Source organism: Eriocheir sinensis, chromosome 21, assembly GCF_024679095.1.
Source record: "Eriocheir sinensis breed Jianghai 21 chromosome 21, ASM2467909v1, whole genome shotgun sequence".
Taxonomy (NCBI): domain Eukaryota; kingdom Metazoa; phylum Arthropoda; class Malacostraca; order Decapoda; family Varunidae; genus Eriocheir; species Eriocheir sinensis.
Genome location: NC_066529.1, coordinates 2,477,245 through 2,497,824, shown reverse-complemented (window position 1 = coordinate 2,497,824; position 20,580 = coordinate 2,477,245). Strand labels below are relative to the sequence as shown.

Below are 20,580 nucleotides of genomic sequence, written 5' to 3'. Positions count from 1 at the left end.
AGGCGTCACCCGGACTGCCTGTGTGATATATGGATACGACACACACACACACACACACACACACACACACACACACACACACACACACACACAACCCCATTCTCCCTCCACACACATTCAACATTAAGGTTTGAAATTTATACACGCTCTGTCGTTCTAGGCTACTGAAATATACGGAGGGAAAATATATCTTGAAAATTTCCTGAATTTTCTAACCGCATGTCAGGCGCCTAGAATATCATCAGGCTCGCGGCGTCTAATCTAACAGCCTGTCTAGATTACTACGATTTTCTTGCAGTTTCAGTATCAGTAACCTTTGTCCGTTATGAGAAATTTAATATGTTATCAGGTAAACCTTTTTCTTGTCGATCTACACAGTGTTAGATATAAATATTCGGGTATATCTATCTATCTATCTATCTATAAATCTTTCTATCTATCTATCTTTTTTACAGTAAAGGTAGCAGCTCAAGGGCAAAAATAAATAAGGTAAAAACCCGCTAAACACTGCTCCTATCTATCCATCTATCTCTCTGTCTATCTATCTTGTCGCTATCTTATCACTTGTTATTTTCTCATAAGTCCTGAAGTCATGTTTTTTTCCCCTTTTCTTCATACCTCATATCACAACTTTTTATTTTTATTTTTTAGGCCCCTATTCTTTCTTTTATCATGTTAAGCTCTTTTAAACACCCATTTCCCTTTCTAAGTTACGTAAAAATCATTTCGGATAACCTAATAAGCTATGAAAGGTTGGTATCTACTCTATTCTATCATCTCTGCTGGTTACCAGAAACAGAGAGATAATTTTTTGACCTGCAACAACTGTACATTCCGAGCTCTCCGTCTACTATTTATGTTTTTATATGAGATTTAAGGTCAAGGGCGTGGTGTGTTCCGAACAATCTAAGTCAATTTACTTCGCATGAAAAAGGTAAACTGTGGGACGAAAACCAATCACGTAAAAAAAATCCCGTTCTAAAAGGGAGGAGGAAGAAGAGGAAAAAAAAAGAGAAGGAGAAAAAAAAAGGCATGACGTAAGGTACAGAGACGAGGTAAGTGATGATAAAATATAGAATAGGGAAGGAGGAAGGAGGAGGAAAAGGAGGAGGATGAGAAGGAGAAGAAGGAGAAGGAGAAGAAGAGGGAGGAAAAGGAGAGGAAATAAAATGAGAAGGAGAAGTAGAAGAAGGAGGAGGAGAAACAAGACAAGAAGGAAAAGGAGAAGGAGAAGAAGAAGGAGGATAAGGAGGAAAATAGTAAGAAACAAGAATGAAGGGAAGGAATAAAGACAAGTAGAGAAAGGAGAAGGGAAGGAGTAGGAAGATAAAAATATGAATTGAAAAAAAAAAAGAGTGCAGGGAGTCTTCTACTAAATCTCATTACCAAGTTACTTTGTGCCATAAAAGAATTCTTATCAGTGCAAACATTATTATGATAAAGCGGGGAGGTCCACAAGAGAAGACAGGGAGGGAGGGAAGGAATCAAGATACAGTGCAACGAGGGAGAGATAGGAAGGGAGGGCGAGGTGGTAGGGAAGAAGGAAGAGGAAGAAAGGAGGACAGAGGAAAAGGGAGGGAGGGAAGAAAGGAGAGGAGGAGCAAAAAAGAAGGGCCGGAGGAAAGGTTAGAGGGAGGAACAGGAAGGGAAGGAGTGATAGAGGGGGAGGGAGGGATAAGGAAACAGAAAGGGAGAGAAGGAGGAAGAGGAGGAGCAAGAAGAGGGTAGCAGGAGAAAGTTTAAGATGGGGAACAGGAAAGGGAACGAAAGAGGGAAGGAGGGAGTGAAGAAAGGAGAACAGGAAGGAGGAAGAGAAGGAGCAAGAAGGGGGGGAGGGGGTAGCAGGGGGAAAGGTTAAGAGGTGGAACAGGAAGGGGAGCGCGGGAGGGAAGGAAAGAGGCTAAAAAGAGAACAATGATAAGAATATTGAGCAAAGAGGCGGCAGTTTGTGGAGAAAGACGCAAAGTGACGGGGATGGATAGCGCAGGTGAAGGGGACAGGTGCGCAAGAGGGGGAGGGGAGGGCAGGTGGATGAAAATGAAAGGGGTGTGTGAGAGAGGAGGAGTAGGAGGAGGAGGAGGAGGAGGAGAAGGAGGAGGAGAGTGATAAGATCGACCTTTTCTTTTCTCGTAAACTTTGGAGACTGTTTTCTTTTATTAATGTAGTGATGGAAGTGAAAAAAATATCGACTTCTCAGGTAGACATTACATTGGTTTTGCCTTTCTGTCTGTCTCTCTGTCTCTCTGTCCGTCTGTCTGTCTGTCTGTCCTTCTTTCTGTCTGTCTGTCTGTGTCTGTCTCCTCTGTTATACGTCAAATCAAGGCGAGTTCTGGCACTTCTCTTTCAATATAGTTCATGTCATCTCAAATTACTAGAAAGCTCTCACTTCGTTACGTCAGAGTCCCGTCCTAAAATAATTCGTTCAGTATGTCATAGAGTTTCGTCATTCGTCAAACAAACACACACATATATAATTTCTACCCGTGTACCACTCACCACCATCCCCACCAACATCAACCCCACCAACATCAACACCGCCACTACTCACGCCCTACACCATAACTTCTCTCCTTAAACATACTTCGCCACGTATACATCATCATCATCATCATCATCACCACCACCACCACCACCACTTTCATCACCACACACCTTCAAGTTTGCCTCTGAACATTGTTGGATATATATACACCTCAGTCACACCGGGATCACCACCCACCACCACCACCACCACCAGCTCCACTCTCTCTCTCTCTCTCTCTCTCTCTCATCACCCCATTTACCTTCTATAACTCCTATATCTCCCCTGAACACCCCAAATCCCTTCCTATTCCTTCACCCCATTCTCCACTCTGACTCCCCCCTGTCAACCCTTTCAATCACCCAATCACCCTCTCACTCCCTACATCCCTCCATTCTCCCTCCCCTCCCTTGCCAGCTCTTTCAATCACCCCTTCAACCTTCCGCCCCCTGCGTTCCGTCTCACTCTTCCTCCTCTCCCCTGCCAGCCCTCTCAGCCACTCCCTTACCCTCTCACGCCCTGCATCCCTTCCTTCTCCCTCCTCTCCCTCTCACAATGGACTAGAGTTACTCGCCGACCTCATCTCACATGCCTCACAATGCACGAAAGTTTGGTCTGCCGCCGCCACACACGCACACACACACACACACACACACACACACACACACACACACACACACACACACACACACAGTTGCCTTTCCCGTGTAACTTATCCTCGGTATATTCGTAGTTCTCTCCTTCGCTTGCTTATCCTCCTCTTTTGTTTCTGCCTCTTCCATTCTCTCTCTTATTCCTTCTCCTTCTCTTCCATCTTCCATTCCTTCCTTCATCTCCACCTGTCCTTCAGTCTCTCCTTTCCTCACCTGCCCTCCATTTTTGCTTCTGTCTCCTCCATCCCCTCTTATTCCTCCTACTCCTCCTATTTCTTTTTTTACCTCAATCTTTCCTTCAACCTCTCCTTCCTCCATCCTCCTCTTCCTCATAGTCGAGTCTAACTTTAAATGGCTTTCTTTCTCTTTATTTCAGCTCTAGTTCTGATGCTTTAATTATTCTCTTCCATTCTTTCTTATATAGTTTTCTCCTTCAAACTTGATCGCCAATATTTTCACCGAACTTGACTCCTGAAAACGTACTCCTTCACCTCATCTCATTTACCTGCTCTTCCTCTTCTGCATCTTCATTCTCTTCTTTATATTCGAGTCTTCCTCTAAATGTCTATCTCCCTTTTTTTTAGGATATACCTTAATTCTTCAACTTTGCTCTCTACCATTTTCAGTAAACTCAACTCCTGCAAACATACTCCTTCACCTCATCTCTTCAACTTGCTCTTCCTTCCTCTTTGCATTATTATTATTGTCCCAAGTTAAATGAGGTCGCTGGTGTGTGTGTGTGTGTGTGTGTGTGTGTGTGTGTGTGTGTGTGTGTGTGTGTGTGTGTGTGTGTGTGTGTGTGTGTGTGTTTGAGTCTTCCTCCTTCACTGTGGTCTGTTTTGCACTATTTCTTAAACCTCACAGTCTTAACTTTCCTCTTCTTAACCTGCATTTTCACACACTCCTGCACGAGCCTCAACATGTACAAGAAGTGAGTCAACAAGGAGGAAAGAAAGAGAAAAAAAGGAGACTTCGGAGATCTCGCTTGGGAGGAAGGCGGAAGGAAAGGACGAAGGAAGGAAGGAGGGAAGGAATGAATGATTGTGAGAAGGAGGAGAGGGTGAGGAAAGAGCAAAGGAAGGAGGGAGGGAGAAAGGAGGAGAGGAAGGAAGGCAGACGGACGGAAGGCAGGAATGAGGGTAAGAGAAAAAAATATAGGGAGGGAAGGAAGGAAACACAGGAAGGAAGGAAGGAGGAAACATCGTGTGGAAGAATTAGTCGTCTCTCTCTCTCTCTCTTTCTCTCTCAAAGAAAAAAAGGAAGTGAAGGAAGGGAAGATGGAAACAGTTTGTGGAAGAATTAAGGGCGTCTCTCTCTCTCTCTCTCTCTCTCATCCACATCCAGAGAAAGTTACGTGAGCCCATTAAGGTTCGTCTCGACAAACTACTTAGGTCCCACTGAGGGAAGATTATGCCCACACTGAGCCGACGCTAGACGCTTGGGAAGGAAGGAAGGAAGGAAGGAAGGACGAGAGGACGGAAGGAAGGACGGGAGGGAGGGAGGAGGAAAGTTAGATAGGAAGGAAGGAAGGAAGGAAAAGGGTGAATGAACGGAATAGAGATGAAGTAAGGAAGGGAGGTAGAAAGGAAGGAATTAAGAAGGAAAGGAAGGAAGAAAGGAGGGGAACAGAGGTAAGGAGGTAAGGGAGAAAGGAAAGAAGGGGAGGAAAAGAGTAAATTAAGTAAGTAAGGGAAAAAGGGAAGAAGGAGAGGAATGATGGTAGGAAGGAAGGAGGAAAGGAAGATAGAGTGTGGTAGGGAAGAAGGAAAAAGTGAAGGAGGGAAAAAAAGGAAAAAAAAGAGATCTAGAAAAAGAGGAAAAAGGAGGAAGGGTCGTAAAAGGGACCGTACGAGAGGAGGAAGGAAGAAAAAAAGGACAGGTAAGGAAAGGAGGGGAAATGAAGAAAGGAAGGAAGGAAGAAAGGAAGGAAGGAAGGAAGGAAGGTAGGAATGAAGAGAGAAGGAAGAAGGAAGGAAAGTCTAACGAAGAGGAAATATAAGAAAAAATGAAGAGGAGAAAAAGATGTAGGAAAAGACAGTAAAAGATTAAGGAGTAGGAGGAGAGGAAAGAAGGAAAGAAGGAAAGAAGGAAGGACGGAAGGAAGGACGGAAGGAGGGAAGGAAGGAGGAGGTAGGATGGTTAAAAAAAGATGGAGAGAAGAGTTGTGGCGGTGTTTAAATTTCCTTTTTTTTAAGCAAGAAAAATGTTGAGCTGATAGTGACGAGGAATAAGAGGAGGAGGAGGAGGAGGAGGAGGAGGAGGAGGAGGAGGAGGAGGAGGAGGAGGAGGAGGAGGAAGCGGAGGAGGAGGCGGAAGCGGAGGAGGAGAAGGAGCAGGAGGAAAAGGAGAAGAAAAAGGAAAAAAAGTAAAATGGAAAGCCGAGAAAGAGATGAAGAAGGAGGAAGAGGAGGAGGATCAGAAAAACAAAACAAAAAACAAAAACAAAAACAAAGACATGGCAGAAAAATAAAGGACATATGGGACGAGGAAGAATGATTATGTCCGTATACAAACATGAACCAGAAAAAAAAACTTAAAATACCAACACAAAAACAAATGAAAACCACATAAGGAGGAGACAACAGCGAACAAAAAAGCAAGCAAACAAGATGAACAACGAGAACGCGAAGAGGGAGAAACCAATGCAGACAGCTACATGGAAGGAGAGAGAGAGAGGGGGTAAGAATAGAGAGAGAGGTAAGGATAAGAAAGAGGGAGAGAACAGTAACAGAATCATTATAACACTTACCATTCCCAGGACCTCAGCGCCTTAGGATAATATCAATAAAAAACAGCTACGTGGACAGGGATAGTAGAGAGGCTCGGAGGGGAGTTTGAAGAGACACAGAACATAAGTAGAAGGCCCATTCAGCACTCAGCATTCTTAGGACAGCTGCGCCTTAGGATATAATCAACACAGACAACCACGTGGGCAGGAAAAGAAGGGATGGGAGGAGAGGACGAAGAGGCACAGGACATAAAGAAAGAGGAGAATAGGACGAAACAGTACAGAAGAGGAGAGACAAGGAGAGAATGAAGAGACAGAAGGGAGAGAAGTAAAGAGGAGAGGACCAAGAAACAGAAGTAGAGGGGAAAAGGACGATGAGAAAAAAGATATAGAGGTAGATGAGACATATGACAGAAGTAAAAGGAAGAGGAGAAAACGAAAACACAAAAGAGATACAAGTAGAGCAGTAAAGAAGAGAAAGACGGACAAAAGTAAAGATGAGAAGACGAAAAAGAAACAAAAGATATACAATTAGATAAGTGGAAAGGAGAAAGACAGAATAGAAATAGAAAGGAGAACAGGCCGAAGCAACAGAGGACAGAGGCAGAGGGGAGGAAAGGACGAAAAGACACAAGAGACAGAAGTAGCAAGAAGAGGAGAGGGCGAAACGAGTCCACACCCACACAACATAAACAGTAGAAAGCCAGTCAGTAGAACACTCACCATTCTCAGGGCCACAGAGCCGCGGGATAATCTCCAGCACAGAGTGGCAGGAGATGTCGTCAGCGCAGAGTTGTCGCGCCAGCAGGCAGTTCCTCACCCCCGCCACGCCGTCCCCTGCAGCGCCAGGAAGAGAGAGAACGGAAGCGTTACCACAAAGACTAAATTGGGGAATGTCACTGCCTCGTTTTGTAGCCCTGTAGTGCACGAGGGCTGGGCAACAGTACACGTTTGTTATGCTTTACGGGCCAGCAGGGGAAGAGAGAGGGGAACAGATAGATAGAGGGATAGATAGATAGATAGAGAAGGAGAGCAAGAGAGGGGGATGGGATGGGGCAGCTTTACTACAACAGGAACGTATGAAAACAAGTCACTGTCCCCGGTTCTCCCTTGTTCTGCTCTGACCCCCTCCCCACCCCATACACACACAGCTCCCCTTCACCCAACCCCAACCAACACAGACATCCACTCCCCTCCACAAAGACACACACACACACACACACACGCAACACACACAAGTCACAACACAATGGTCGTTCAGATTTTACGGCGGCGACACTCAGGGCAAGTTTAGGTGGACGGCAATCACTAACACTTTACGGGACCGCCGCTCGACCGTGTGATTTGAGGCGGAAGGCTAAGAGAAGGGTCGCACGAAAACACCAAGAAGAAATAACGAAGAAAAAGGGAAAAAAATATCCATCATACAAATCTGAGGCGGAAAAATAGCAGAAGGGACACACGAAAACACGAAGAAAAGGCGAAGATAAAAGGGAAGAAATATCAGTCAAACAAAACCTTCTCTTTTCGATGTAGGAAGAGGAAAACAAGAAGGATCAACAGAATGAGGAAAAGGTGGAGGAGGAGTAGGAAGGGAAGAAGGGAATCAGAAGGATGGAGGAATGGATGGAAAACAAAAGAGGATGGAAGGAAGAAAGGAAGAAATAAATAACAAAAAGCAAGACAAGGAGGAAGAATGAATAAAGGAGAAAATAATAACGAAGGAAAAGGGGGAAAAATATCAGTCAACCAAAACATTCCCTTCTTGACGTCGCGTAGGAGTGACTAACACGAAGAAATAACGAAGAAAAAGGAAAAAAATATCACTCAACAAAACTTTCTATTCTCAACGTATGACTGAGTAGAGATGATAATATTTACCTGGAGTGGGAAAAAAGTATAGAGGACGTATTTAAAGTTTACTATACCACAAAACCTGACACGAATGTACTGAGAGAGGAAAAATCTTCACTCATAATAGTACAAGAAACTGATGAAAATACAGAATTCAGAAAAAAAATATGATCATTAACTTTTGGCATCTTCCTCTGATATATATTTTTTTACGCTTATGAACCAGCATCTCCATCCAGGGCGTTACGAAGATAGCTTTCTCTTATTTATCTTGCCCACCAGGCGCTGCTCCAACAAAGTCAAACAGGACAAGAGGCCAAAAGCGAGGTCAATATTTATAGTTATTGTTAAAATCGTAAATTACTGATGTGTTTTGGTGTCTTTAAGTGTAGAAAACCGGCAAATACAATAATACGGAGAAGAGAAAGACATAGAAAAGCAAAGAGGAGGAGAGGACGAAAAAAGACAACAGATATACATGTAGAGAAGTTGAAAAGAGAAAGACATAGGAAAGCAAAGAGGAGGAGAGGACAAAAAAAGACAACAGATATACATGTAGAGAAGTTGAAAAGAGAAAGACAAAAAAGCAAAGCGGAGGAGAGGACAAAAAAAGACAACAGATATACATGTAGAGAAGTTGAAAAGAGAAAGACAAAAAAGCAAAGCGGAGGAGAGGACAAAAAAAGACAACAGATATACATGTAGAGAAGTCGAAAAGAGAAAGACATAGGAAAGCAAAGAGGAGGAGAGGACGAAAAAAGACAACAGATATACATGTAGAGAAGTCGAAAAGAGAAAGACATAGGAAAGCAAAGAGGAGGAGAGGACGAAAAAAGACAACAGATATACATGTAGAGAAGTTGAAAAGAGAAAGACATAGAAAAGCAAAGAGGAGGAGAGGAAGAAGAAACAAAAGAGATACAAGTAGAGAAGTGGAAAGGAAGAAGACGGCAAAAACAGTGGCTAGAGTTAGTCCATTTCCTATCACTCTCTTCCTCCTCCTCCTCCGCGCCTTCCTTCTCCTGACCCGCCTCAGATTTACACGGTTTTTCAGCTAAGGAGGGGAATATCGCGTTAATTAAGATGTATAACGCAATTCTCATATTTCACTTCGGGGCTTTTCAACTTTTTTCTTTATTTATTTCGCGAGTTTCATTTGTAGCGATTTAATACTGCTTTGGAGGTAAAGAAAGGGAGGGGGGGAGGAAGGGTGAGTAGGGAGGGCTATTAGTAATACAAGTGAAAAACATATGACAGGGCAAATACGTGTTTATATGTAACCCAATTAAACATAACCTCAGACTATTTTCCTTTACAATTATGCGTTAATCTTTACACGAAGAGCTAAAGACATATACGTTTTTTTCCCTGGTAAGCAAAATTAAGAAAAGAAAAAGATGGAAGGCTTAAACAGTAAATACGTATACATATAACAATTGTAAATAAACTCAACCATTTTTTTCACAATCATACGTTAATCTCTACCCGAAAAGCTAAATATATATAAGATTGTTTTCCCTGGTACGTAAGATTCAGTACACAAAAAATATACAGAAAACTCAAACAACAAACCCCAAAGACGACAAAAAATCTAAAAACATGTCTTATTTTCTAGTTAGCAAAATTGAACACACCAAAAATGACAAAAACCTCAAACATCAAACCCTAAAGATGTGAAAATGAAAGCTAAAGAACGTCTATTTATTTTCCTGGTAAGCAAAATGAAGAACACAAGAAAAAGACAAGATCCTCAAACATCAAACGCCGAAGATGACCAAAAGCAAGCTAAAGAACGTCTATTTATTTTCCTGGTAAGCAAAATGAAGAACACAAGAAGACAAAAACCTTAACATCAAACTCCAAAGATGACCAAAAAAATGCCAAGTAACGTCTGTCTTCCAAACGCTTGTTACCGGGGAAATAAAAAGATAAATATATTGCACCTGCGCACACATAGATCCTTGCAGCCATTAGCATACAAATTCGTAGATTACTATGCAGATTCCTGGCCAAACACTATCTTCGCGACGATTACTCCCGCCGGCGAAGGGGCAGGAGGCGGCGAAGGAGGCGGTGAAGCTGAGCGGAGTTGAGGGGGAATTGGAAGTCGAGGAATAGGAGAAGGAGGAGGAGGAGGAGGAAGACAGGGTGAAGCTATGCAGCGTGGAGGAGTAGGGGGAAGAGGAAAACAAGGAGGAGGAGAAGAAAGACGAGGAGGGAGAAAAGGAAGAGAATGAGAAAAATGGAAAAATGAAAGAGGAAGTAAGAGGAAAAGAAGGAGGAGAAGGAGGAGGAGGAAGACAGGGTGAAGCTATGAAGCGGAAAGAGGAAAACAAGAAGGAGGAAGAACAGAAAGAAGAAGACGAGGAAGAGAAGTAGGAGGAAGGGAATAAGGGAATGGGAAGGATGGATAAAAAGAAAAAGGAGGAGGAGGAAGAGTAGGAGGAAGAAGGGAAGAAAAGGAAGGATAAGGATAGAAAAATGCAATGAGGAAGAGGAGGATGAGAGTAAGCAAAGAAGCAATACATAGAAAAGAAGCGAGAAAGATTATGAAGAAAGCGAGAGAAGAGAAAGAAGATAGGAAAATAAACGAACGAGCAGAGAAAGATGGAATGAATGAAAGAAAGAACTATAGACGAAAGAAGGGAAAATAGGTTGAATATGAAAACAATGAGGGACACAACACGATCCACCCAAGACCCTCCCCTTAAGGAACACCAACATACCGAGCAGATTTAAGGGTCTCCATCGGCTGCCTTATCTCTCTCGTTAGGCAGTAATGAGACGGAAGGAAACGGGGGAAAAAAATAGTAAGGTAAGGTATGTAACGTGTCCTCTACAGGTGTCACGTGAGAGAGAGAGAGAGAGAGAGAGAGAGAGAGAGAGAGAGAGAGAGAGAGAGAGAGAGAGAGAGAGAGAGAGAGAGAGAGAGAGAGAGAGAGAGAGAGAGAAAGAGAGAGAGAGAGAGAGAGAGAGAGAGATTAGGATAGTATTAGTTCTATTAGTTCAAGGTCAAAATCTCATGTATTACCAATTAAGAGGTGAAGAAATTTAAAGTAAGAAGCAAAATAAATAAAAAAAGATAGAAAACATAAATAAAAAACAAGCACAAGACCTGAAGATAGACAAACAAAAGGAGAACAAACTGCAATAACTAAATCACAAGAAAAAGATTTGTGGCCAGAAAAACGAGGACCACTCCATCCGCATTAGTCTAAACTCCCCCAAAAATATATATGGCAGAGCAACATAAAACATTAAATCCTTGCGTGAAACTAGGGCAGTGGTGTGAGGTTGTTTCTGAGGTGGGGTGTGGGTGGAGTGAGGTGCGTGTGTATGAGTGCGTGTGTAGGGGTGATGTGGGGTGGTGGACAGGGTGAGGATGGTAGGGGTGGGGTCACATCACGATAGCCAGCAATACATCATCGAAAGAGACGGTGTGATGGGGTGAGTGGGTGGAGAGGGGAGGGAGCATGTGTGTGAGTGTGTGTGTGTGTGTGTGTGTGTGTGTGTGTGTGTGTGTGTGTGTGTGTGTGTGTGTGTGTGTGTGTGTGTGTGTGTGTGTGTGTGTGATTGGGTGTGGTCGATTGGAATGCGTAGGAGTGAGAGGGTTTGAGACTTGGCGTGTGTGTGTGTGTGTGTGTGTGTGTGTGTGTGTGTGTGTGTGTGTGTGTGTGTGTGTGTGTGGGTGTGGGTGTGTGCGTGTGCGTGGTCGTGCGAAAGCCTTTTACATCAAACGGTAAAAAAAAAGAAGAATCCAGATCAAATGCTATTCCTGGCAATCACAAGAAACGGGTGAGAGAGAAAACGAAAACAAAAGCACAAATACCTGAATGAATTTAAACACAAGGAACGTGAAAGCAGAAAACAAAAATAAAAGGAAAAATGATGAAAACTAATTGTCCTGGAGCCTAATTTTTACCAGTCTGTGTAATACTTAATTCCGTGAAAAGACAGACTTGTGCGAGCGTGACACTGGCGAGTTTGAAAAATGCGATGCGAATAGACTGATATATGTGAGTGGGACGTAAAAATGTTGGCTGCCGCTTTTCCGTGTGACTTGACTCGCTTGTAATTATTAAGTTCCATGTTCTCTCTCATGTCTGGAGTGAGTGCGTCCCGCGAAGAGCAGAATAATGGAGGAGGAGGAGGAGGAAGAGGGAGTAAAGGAAGCGGGGGAAGGAAAGAGGAAGAAAGGGATAATTTGAGGAAGGTAAAAGAAAACAATGAATGAAAGAAAATGAGAGGGAATGGAGGATGAAAAGAGGGAAGGAGTAAGGGAAGTAAGGAACAAAGAGAGGAAAAAACAAGGAATGGAAAAGAATGAAGAACGAGAAGGAAAGAGTTAACGAATTGGGGAAGGAGAGAGGAAGAAACAGATGAACTGAGGAAAATATAAAAAAAAAGAAGGAATGAATTAACGAAAGAATTATAAAAAGAATGAAAGAAAAGGATGGAAGGAATGAAGAAGTAAGGAAAAAAGGAAAGACAGAAGGAAAGAAGGAAGGGATGATGAAAAGAAGGAAATATGGAAGGAAGGAAAGGGAAGGGAGGAAGAAAGGGACAAAGGGTCGATAAAAAGGAGATAAGAACTGAAAAAAATGGGAAAAAGAAACGACGAGAAAAGATGGAAAGGAAAGAATAGTGAGAGAAAGGCAAGAGAGAAGAAGAACGGAGGAAAGTAGAAAGGTAGACGAAAAAAAAATGCATATAGAAGTTGAAAAAAAAAACTAAAGACTCATTGGGTCAATTTGTCCTTAGTAATCTTGGCCGAACGAAAAAAAAACCGACGAAAAAGAACCCGAATAAAAAGAAGAAGAGAAAGAACAAAGAAAAAGACGAGAAACGATCAAACAGAGTGGGGTAAAGAGGACAGAGAGGGACAGAAAAATGCACTGAAAGCTCATCCATTCTGTTTTATTCCAGCCGAGTGAGTGGAGGCAGAAAATCAAGCGCAGGAGAGAGCAAGATAGATAGATAGATAAATAAATAGATAAATAGATAGACAGAGACAGATAGCTAGATAAAGAGAGAAAGAGAATAAAAGAGAAAGAGATATAAACACACAATTTTTATATATATTTCCGCTTGTTTCGATATTTGGCCTCTTTCCTGGCCATTCTTTCGTATTTTTTTATAGTAACAATGCTTAGCGGGCTCTATGTTTTTTGGTATTACCTTTAAACTACTTCCTTGGCTGTAAAAAAGAAGTCGTGAAAGCAAAAATACGGCACCAAAAAACACACAATAAAAACAATACAAGGAAACCAAACACAACACGCAACACACCCACAGGTCCTCTGCTGTAAAAAAAAAAGTGAAAAGAAAACAAAAAAGAAAACACCACAATAAAAACACTGAAAAAACATAATAAGGAAAACAAACAGAACCACACCCACACCCACACACACACACACACACACACACACACACACACACACACACACTACACACACAAACCCTTTCTTCTCCCACTCCCTCTCCTGTTTGTTTATTCTCGTCCACCGGAGAGGGACGGGCGCGCAATCAAGTGTCACTGAAGGACGAGACCCGCGAAGAGAATTAATCAAAACGTCCGTCAGAGCAGTGAGGAGGAGGAGGAGGAGGAGGAGGGGAAGAAGCTATAAGAGAAGGAGAAAGACGAGGAGGGGAGAAGGAGGAAGCGGAGGAGACAGAACAGGAGGTGGAGGATATACGTAAGAAGAGAAGAAGGACGAGAAGAAGAAGAAGAAGAAGGAGGAGGAGGAGGAGGAAGAAGAAGAGTAGAAGAAAGACGAGGAGGAGGAGGAGGAGGAGGACTTGTGAAAAAGAGGAGGAGGCGTAGGCTGAAGCGGAGGAGACGAAAGACGAAGAGGTGGAGGCGGAAGAGGAGGAAGAAGAGTAGAAAAACTAGGAGGAGGAGGAGGAGACTTTGGGAGAAGAGGAAGGGCCGAATATTTCCCTTCCTGAAGACGACAAACTCTTTTAAAGCTTCGTCCGAGAACCAGCAGGTCGCGTCACGAACAGCCAGCGGGCGGTACTGAAGACGAAGGGGGAAGGGAGATGGAGAGGGGGAGGGAGATTGCAAGGGAGGGAGAGGAGTAGGTAGATGTATTGGTGCAGGAAGGGAGGGGAGGGGGAGAGATTGACATTGTGGAGGGAGTTGGAAATGGGAGAAAGGGATGAAGGAAAGGGAGGAGTAGAGTGGGTTGAGAAGGAAAGGGTGAGAGAAGAGAATGGAAGCGGGAAAAAAGGAAGGAATGAGTGATCGAAGGAAGGAACGAATAAGGGAAAGGGAGAAAGAAGGAAAGAAAGAGGGAGAACAAGGACAGATAAAGAGAAACAAACGATATAGAGGGAATAAAACAAAAAGGATAAAGGAAGGAGGGAATATGAGGCTGTTTAACCGAAGAAGGAAAATAAGAAAAAGAAAAAAAAAGTTGCGGAAGGTGAGGACACAACAATAGAGGGGAAATTATGGCAAGTCAATATAACAATGGGAGGAAGCGGAAAATGCAGGAGGAAAGGAGTGATGGAAAGTAAGTCAAGGCCGCGAATGACAGGATGAAAGGAAAATGAGGGTTGTTACGAGGAGTGGGGAAGGGACAGAGGGAGGAAGGGAAAGGAGGGAAGAAGGGAGGGAGCATTAGGATGATCAACGGAAGCGAGGCAAGAGGTCAGGAGAATAGAAGAGAAAACTGAGAAAAAAAGAATAAAACATAGAAGAAAAAGAAATACAAGAACTGAATGAAGAACAAATGAAGCCAAATAAGGAAGAAAAAGAGGAAGGAAACGTTAACGAAAAAGAAAATGACTCTGAATACGACTGAGAAAAAAATATAACTCATTTCGTCAAAGAGAGAAAAAGAGAGAAAAAAAGTAAAGAAAAAAATCAAAGCTACTGAGTAAAAAGAAAAAAAATCTAGTTAGAAGGTGAAAAAACGCAATATTTAAATTCACTGATTGAAGTAACGAAACAAAATTACATTATTCACTGTAAAAGAGAGAGAGAGAGAGAGAGAGAGAGAGAGAGAGAGAGAGAGAGAGAGAGAGAGAGAGAGAGAGAGAGAGAGAGAGAGAGAGAGAGAGAGAGAGATTGGAGGGGGGGGGAGAGAAGGAATCTATGTCAACAGATCAAGAGGTTTAAGAGAATCCAAGAGCTCCTAAAATGATCAAGAGGGTGCCAAGTGTGATGACAAGAAGAAGAAGAAGAAGAAGAAGAAGAAGAAGAAGAAGAAGAAAAAGAAGAGGAGAAGGAAGAGGAAAAGGATGAGGAACATATTAAATTTCTTTCTCTCTCTCTCTATCTATCTATCTTTCTTTCTTTGGCCTATCCGAGACCATTGAAAACGCCTCGCATAATGATCTTCGCTTCATTAAAGAAAAATGTAATTACTCCTTTGTGTTGGAAATTCTCAGAAACTAAAACGATCTATACAGGCGTCAACACTTGAGAGCGAGAGAGAAAGAGAGAACGAGAGGGAGAGGGGCAGCGAGAGACAGACAGAGAATACAATCACATGAATAAAGGACACAGAGAAATTAAAGAACCAATAGGAGAGGAATGTAATTGTGTAATCAGTAGTATTGTGAAGACGAGGGAATAACAGGGAGAGGAAAGACAATACAAAGACGAAAGATTTGAGAGAGAGAGGGGAGGAATGAAAGAGCGTGGAAAGGAAGCAGGTATGAGGGGAGACAGAGGAAGAAGGAAGGAGGGGAGAGAAAGAGAGAAAAAGAATGAACGAAAGACCGAGGAGAAAGAGAAAGGAGGAACGATAGAGCGAAGAGACAGACGAAGAAGCAAGAGGAAGAAGGAGAATGAATGAGAAGGGAGAAAGACGAGGGATAGAGGGGACAGAGGAAGAAGCAAGGAGGTGAATGAAGAGAAAGAGAGGAGGATGAGAACGGAAGGAGGGGAGAGAAAAGGAAGGAAAACAGACGAGGAAACGACTAAGGGTTCGGAATAAGACAATCAGCAGGTGAAGGTGACTTGTCAAGGTGAACGCAGGGGGACAGGTGCTCGGCCAGGTGAGAGCGAGAGTGAATGACCGATTTATGCGTCTTTCTCCACAGGTATTGAGGTAAATAATCAATGCATGAATTAGTGATGAATATGTAAGTGAATCCATATTAATTGAAATGCTCTGATGAATAAATCCGAATAAATTTTACAACACATCTTATAAATAGAAATAAGAACGTAAGGAGAGGTTCGAAGCATCAGTCTGTAAGAGGTAAGACAGAATACAGGTAAATAATCGATACATGAATTAGTGATTGAATAGGTAAGGGAATCCATGCAAATTGTAATGGTCTGGAGAATAAATGAAAGAAAATCACATAAATAGAAATAAGAAAATAAACAGAGGTTGTTAGCATCAATAAGTTATGAAGTAAAACAAATTACTATTCCCTCGATTCCGAAGAAAATGAAGTAGGTACCAAAGTTAATTAAATAAACTTTTAATGAAATGTTCTCTGTGTCTTTTTTGTTTATTAATTAAATGAAAAAAAACACGAAACCATGCCGAGGAACAAGAAAACAAGTTGATAAGGTTCAGTAAATCACGAAGAAAGCGAATTACGATACACAATAGACTGCTTTCTTTGTGTTCAGTGAATAAAAAAACCAAAAAAAAACCCGAAGCCATGCAGAGGAACAAGAAAACAAGTTGACAAGGCAAAGTACAACAACGAAGCAAGCAAATCACATACAATACCCAAGGAAATGAATAATTAATTGAAACCTCACATTTATTACGACAAGAGCGAGGAAAGTCCCGAAGTTTATGTGAGCGTGGGTACGAAAGTTACAATGGTCTCGGCGGTACCTACGTATGCATGGCGGACATAAATCTAACATACATTACCCCTCGGAATGATTGATGCCACTCGGATAACACTGACATACACGAGGAAGAAAGAAATACCGCTACGGCCAACGCACTCCATCACCAAAGCTAATAAATATAAATAACAACAGATTTCGACACATATACACGCCGTTCACAATAACTCTGAACGTAAGCCCCTCCCCTTTTCTCTATGAATGGCCGATCGCTAGTCAGTTCACAAGTTAGCCACGCCCCTTCTCGAACTCCATATTTCGATGCATATACACTCCGTTCACAATAACTCTGCACATAAGCCCCTCCCCTTCTTCTCTATGAATGGCCGATCGTAGACAGTTCACGAGTTAGGCATGCCCCCTTTTGAACCCCAAACTTCGATGCATATACACTCCATTCACTAACTCTGCAAATAAGCTCCGCCTTCTTCTCTGTGAACGGCCAATCGCTAGTCAGTTCACAAGTTAGCCCCGCCCCTTCTTGAACCCAGGCTGCATGTGACTGGTGGATGGTAGGAGAGCTGATTGGTAATTGCTGACATGGTGAAAGAGAGAAAAAGGATAGATACAGAGGAACGATGTAGAGAGAATAAAGGAAAGGCTAAAAGAAGGAGGGATTGTGAGGCTGGATAACCAAAGTGGGGAAAAAGGGAAAGGAAAAAAAGTTAACTGTGATGCTCCTGTGTACGTCTGTAGGAAAGAATCAAGGAATAGAATAAACAGACTAAGGACAACCTAAGACGAAAGAAAAAAAATGGACAAGGACAAGGACTAAGAATACTACAATAAAAGAGAACTACAGGATCGATGACTGCAGTGATGGGTTGCTGCGTCCTTTACTGGCAGTATTGGAACGATAAATCACACACACACACACACACACACACACACACACACACACACACACACACACATACCCCTCCCCCTTACATACGTACACAAACACCCAAACGCAAGGCATGTAAGCTAAAGAAACTGCACTCACTCACTCATTTGCGAACTCAGAGTCTAAACGAAGTGACGAAAAAGCTCTCACAACTAAGAAGCAAAGAGCCAAAAGAACCTCCTCATGGCAATACAAGGCAGATAACAACATACAGAGCGAACGCCGAAGTACCCCCTCAACCACCACCACCACCACTACTACGAGGTCTCAGGGGTAAGGGATGAAAGGGGAACATCTGCGGAACCACCACGACCCACACCGAGCGTTGAAATGCGAGTACGGGGAAGCCTTAGTGGAGGGGAGGTTTATGGGACCGTAAAGGTGACAGTGCAAGGAGGGAACGACTGAGTGCTGAGAGCTGAGGGACGAGTGGAAGTAATGTCAACGTGTACGAGGAACTGACAGGAGTGATACAGAAAAAAACATAGGCGGGTGTTCAGAGATGTATAGACGAGAGATAGATAGTTTGAAAGACACAGATAGATAGATAGAGAGATCGGTATGCACGCTGAAGATAGATAGACAGTAGGGAGATAGATAAAGAGAGATAACCGAGATGTATGCCACTGGAAAAATAGATAGATAGACAAAGAGCTATGCGAAATTACCATACAAAGTAAAAAAAAAAAAAAAAAAAAAAAAAATCCATAACACAGGCCATTCTTCCCTACAATCCGATATTTGGCAATTTTTCTCATCCGTGGCTGTAAGTGGGAAAGGATAAGGCTTAGGGTGGAAGGAAGGAAGGAAGTTAAGGAAGGAGAGGGAATTGAGGTAACGAATGGAGATAGGGAAGAAGAGGAAAGTTATTGTGAGAAGGAAGAAAGGAATGAGGGAAGGAAGGAAGGAAGGAAGGTAGTTAAGAAAGGAGAGTGCATTGAGGTAAAGAATGGGAGCTAGGGAAGAAGAAAGTTATTGTGAGGGAAGGAAGGAAGGGAGGAAGGAAGGAAGGATGCTAGAAAGTGAGGACACTGAAATGAATAAAGACATGAAGGAAGGAAAAATGAAGGGAAGGAAAGAAAGAAGACTAAATGGGAGGAAGAAAAAGAACGAAAGGAGAGAATGAAAATAAGAAAAAAGGAATACAGGGGATGAAGAAAAAAGAAAGAAAGGAAGGAAGGAAAGAAGGAAAGAAGAATAAAACGAAGGAAACAATTAAACAAGAAAAGAAAAGAGGAAGAATGAGAGAAAATATAAAAAGAAGAAAAGATGCGTAGATGAAGTGTCAAAAGGAAAAAGAATAAGACTAAAAAATAAAGCAAATAAGAAAGAAAGAAAGCCAACCAGAGTGAAGTGGGGTGAAGCGGAGAGGAAAAGAGCAAACACGGAGGAAAGAAAAAGAAAAGAAAGGAAAGGAAACGAAACCCCCCATAATTAAGAAAGTGAAAAACCGAAAGAACGAACGAACGAACAACAAACGAGGGAAATAAATAGAAAGAAAGAAAGAAAGAAAGAAAGAAAAGAGGGAGTCAGTCTCATAACAAGGAGACGCACAGAGGAAGAGAAATAAAGAAAAAAACAAAAGCTTTTCCTTCCCGGCTGAGAACGAGGCGACGAAACCTTTGATCTCGAACCTCCGATGTTGACGCTGCTGCTGGTGGTGGCGGAGGAGGGGGGAGAGGGGAGGGGGAAGGGGGAGGTAGAGGGAGGGAGAGAGAAGTGTTGAGCCGTGAGGAAAGATGAACGTGGCTGGGTGATGGTTACTGGTGTTTGGATGTTTGTGTGTGTGTGTGTGTGTGTGTGTGTGTGTGTGTGTGTGCGGACGTAGATAAATTACACACACACACACACACACACATACACACACACACACACGCATTCTCACACACATACACATACACACAAACACAATTTCGCATATAAACCGATCATACAAATGCGGTGGCTGAACGGATAGCAAGACGTCCCCGCGTTCAGGAGGACGCGATTTTCAGCCGCCGCCGAGTGGCTTAAAACTACCCACATGCTGTCCAGAAGACCACTTATCAACCCAGACTCTAGATTCTAGGATTAGAGATGAGCTCCGGGAGGGCAGCATGAGCCAATGCAAGATGGCGCCACTATAAATACTCGCCTGCGCCAGAACGGGCTGGACCGACCATCAGGACCCACCGGGAAGAAGCCTTGACCGACCATCAGGATCCACTAAAAATAATAAATAAATAAATAAATAAAAAAATAAATAAATAAAATAAAAAATAAATAAATAAAAAACCTCTACCAAACACACACACAATAAAAACGACGCGAGTAGACAACAAAACAACACAAAACGCTCACCACATAACCCAAAGACGCATTAAACAACTGGCAAAACACACACACACACACACACACACACACACAGAAACATACCCTCCCACACCCACACACACGCACATTCAGAGCTCAAAAGCGCCACCTGAACATTAATTAAATAAACAGCCACGCGACAAGAGCCGACAAACAACACCAGGTAACAAATGACTGACTGCCGGGCCTCGAGGGGGATTATGAAGAACGTGAGGAACCGAGGCAAACCGGAGACCCAGACCGAGACCAACACTAACACCCAGACTCAGGCCGAGGCGAACAAGAACCCAGACCCAGACCAAGACCAACACCCACACCTAAACCAAGACTCAGACTCGAGGCGTTACGGGAAATGGACGAAGGAAAAAGATAAATGAAAAGGTATATAACGACACTGGCAGGAGTTCATTAATTAACTTACTTCCACGTCATGCCTTTAGCCTTGTGTGTGTGTGTGTGTGTGTGTGTGTGTGTAAGGGGGATGGGAGGGGGAGGGGGTATGGGTGGGGGAGGGGAGGAGGGAAGGAAAGGAGTGCGAAGGAGTAAAGGATTGAAGAAGTAGGAAGGAATGGTAGAAGAAAAAAGAGGGATGAAGAGAAAGGTGAGTGTGTTGCAGAGGAAGTGTGTGTGTGTGTGTGTGTGTGTGTGTGTGTGTGTGTGTGTGTGTGTGTGTGTGTGTGATAGCGTGCATGTCAGGTGATGGATTAGGTAGTCATGTGTACCTGTATTAGACATGTTTGTACGTGACCTAATTTG

At 42.9% G+C, this 20,580-nt stretch overlaps 1 protein-coding gene across 1 annotated transcript in view; it reads right to left on the bottom strand.

Moving 5' to 3' along the window:
- The window catches only part of LOC127001427 (uncharacterized), a 94,925-nt gene extending 74,669 nt beyond the window's left edge, over nucleotides 1–20,256 (bottom strand). Inside the window, 2 exon segments of the mRNA XM_050865955.1 lie at nucleotides 6,626–6,819; nucleotides 20,246–20,256. Coding sequence (XP_050721912.1) covers nucleotides 6,626–6,819; nucleotides 20,246–20,256 — 205 coding nt within the window.
- Between the last annotated feature and the right edge of the window lie 324 nt (nucleotides 20,257–20,580).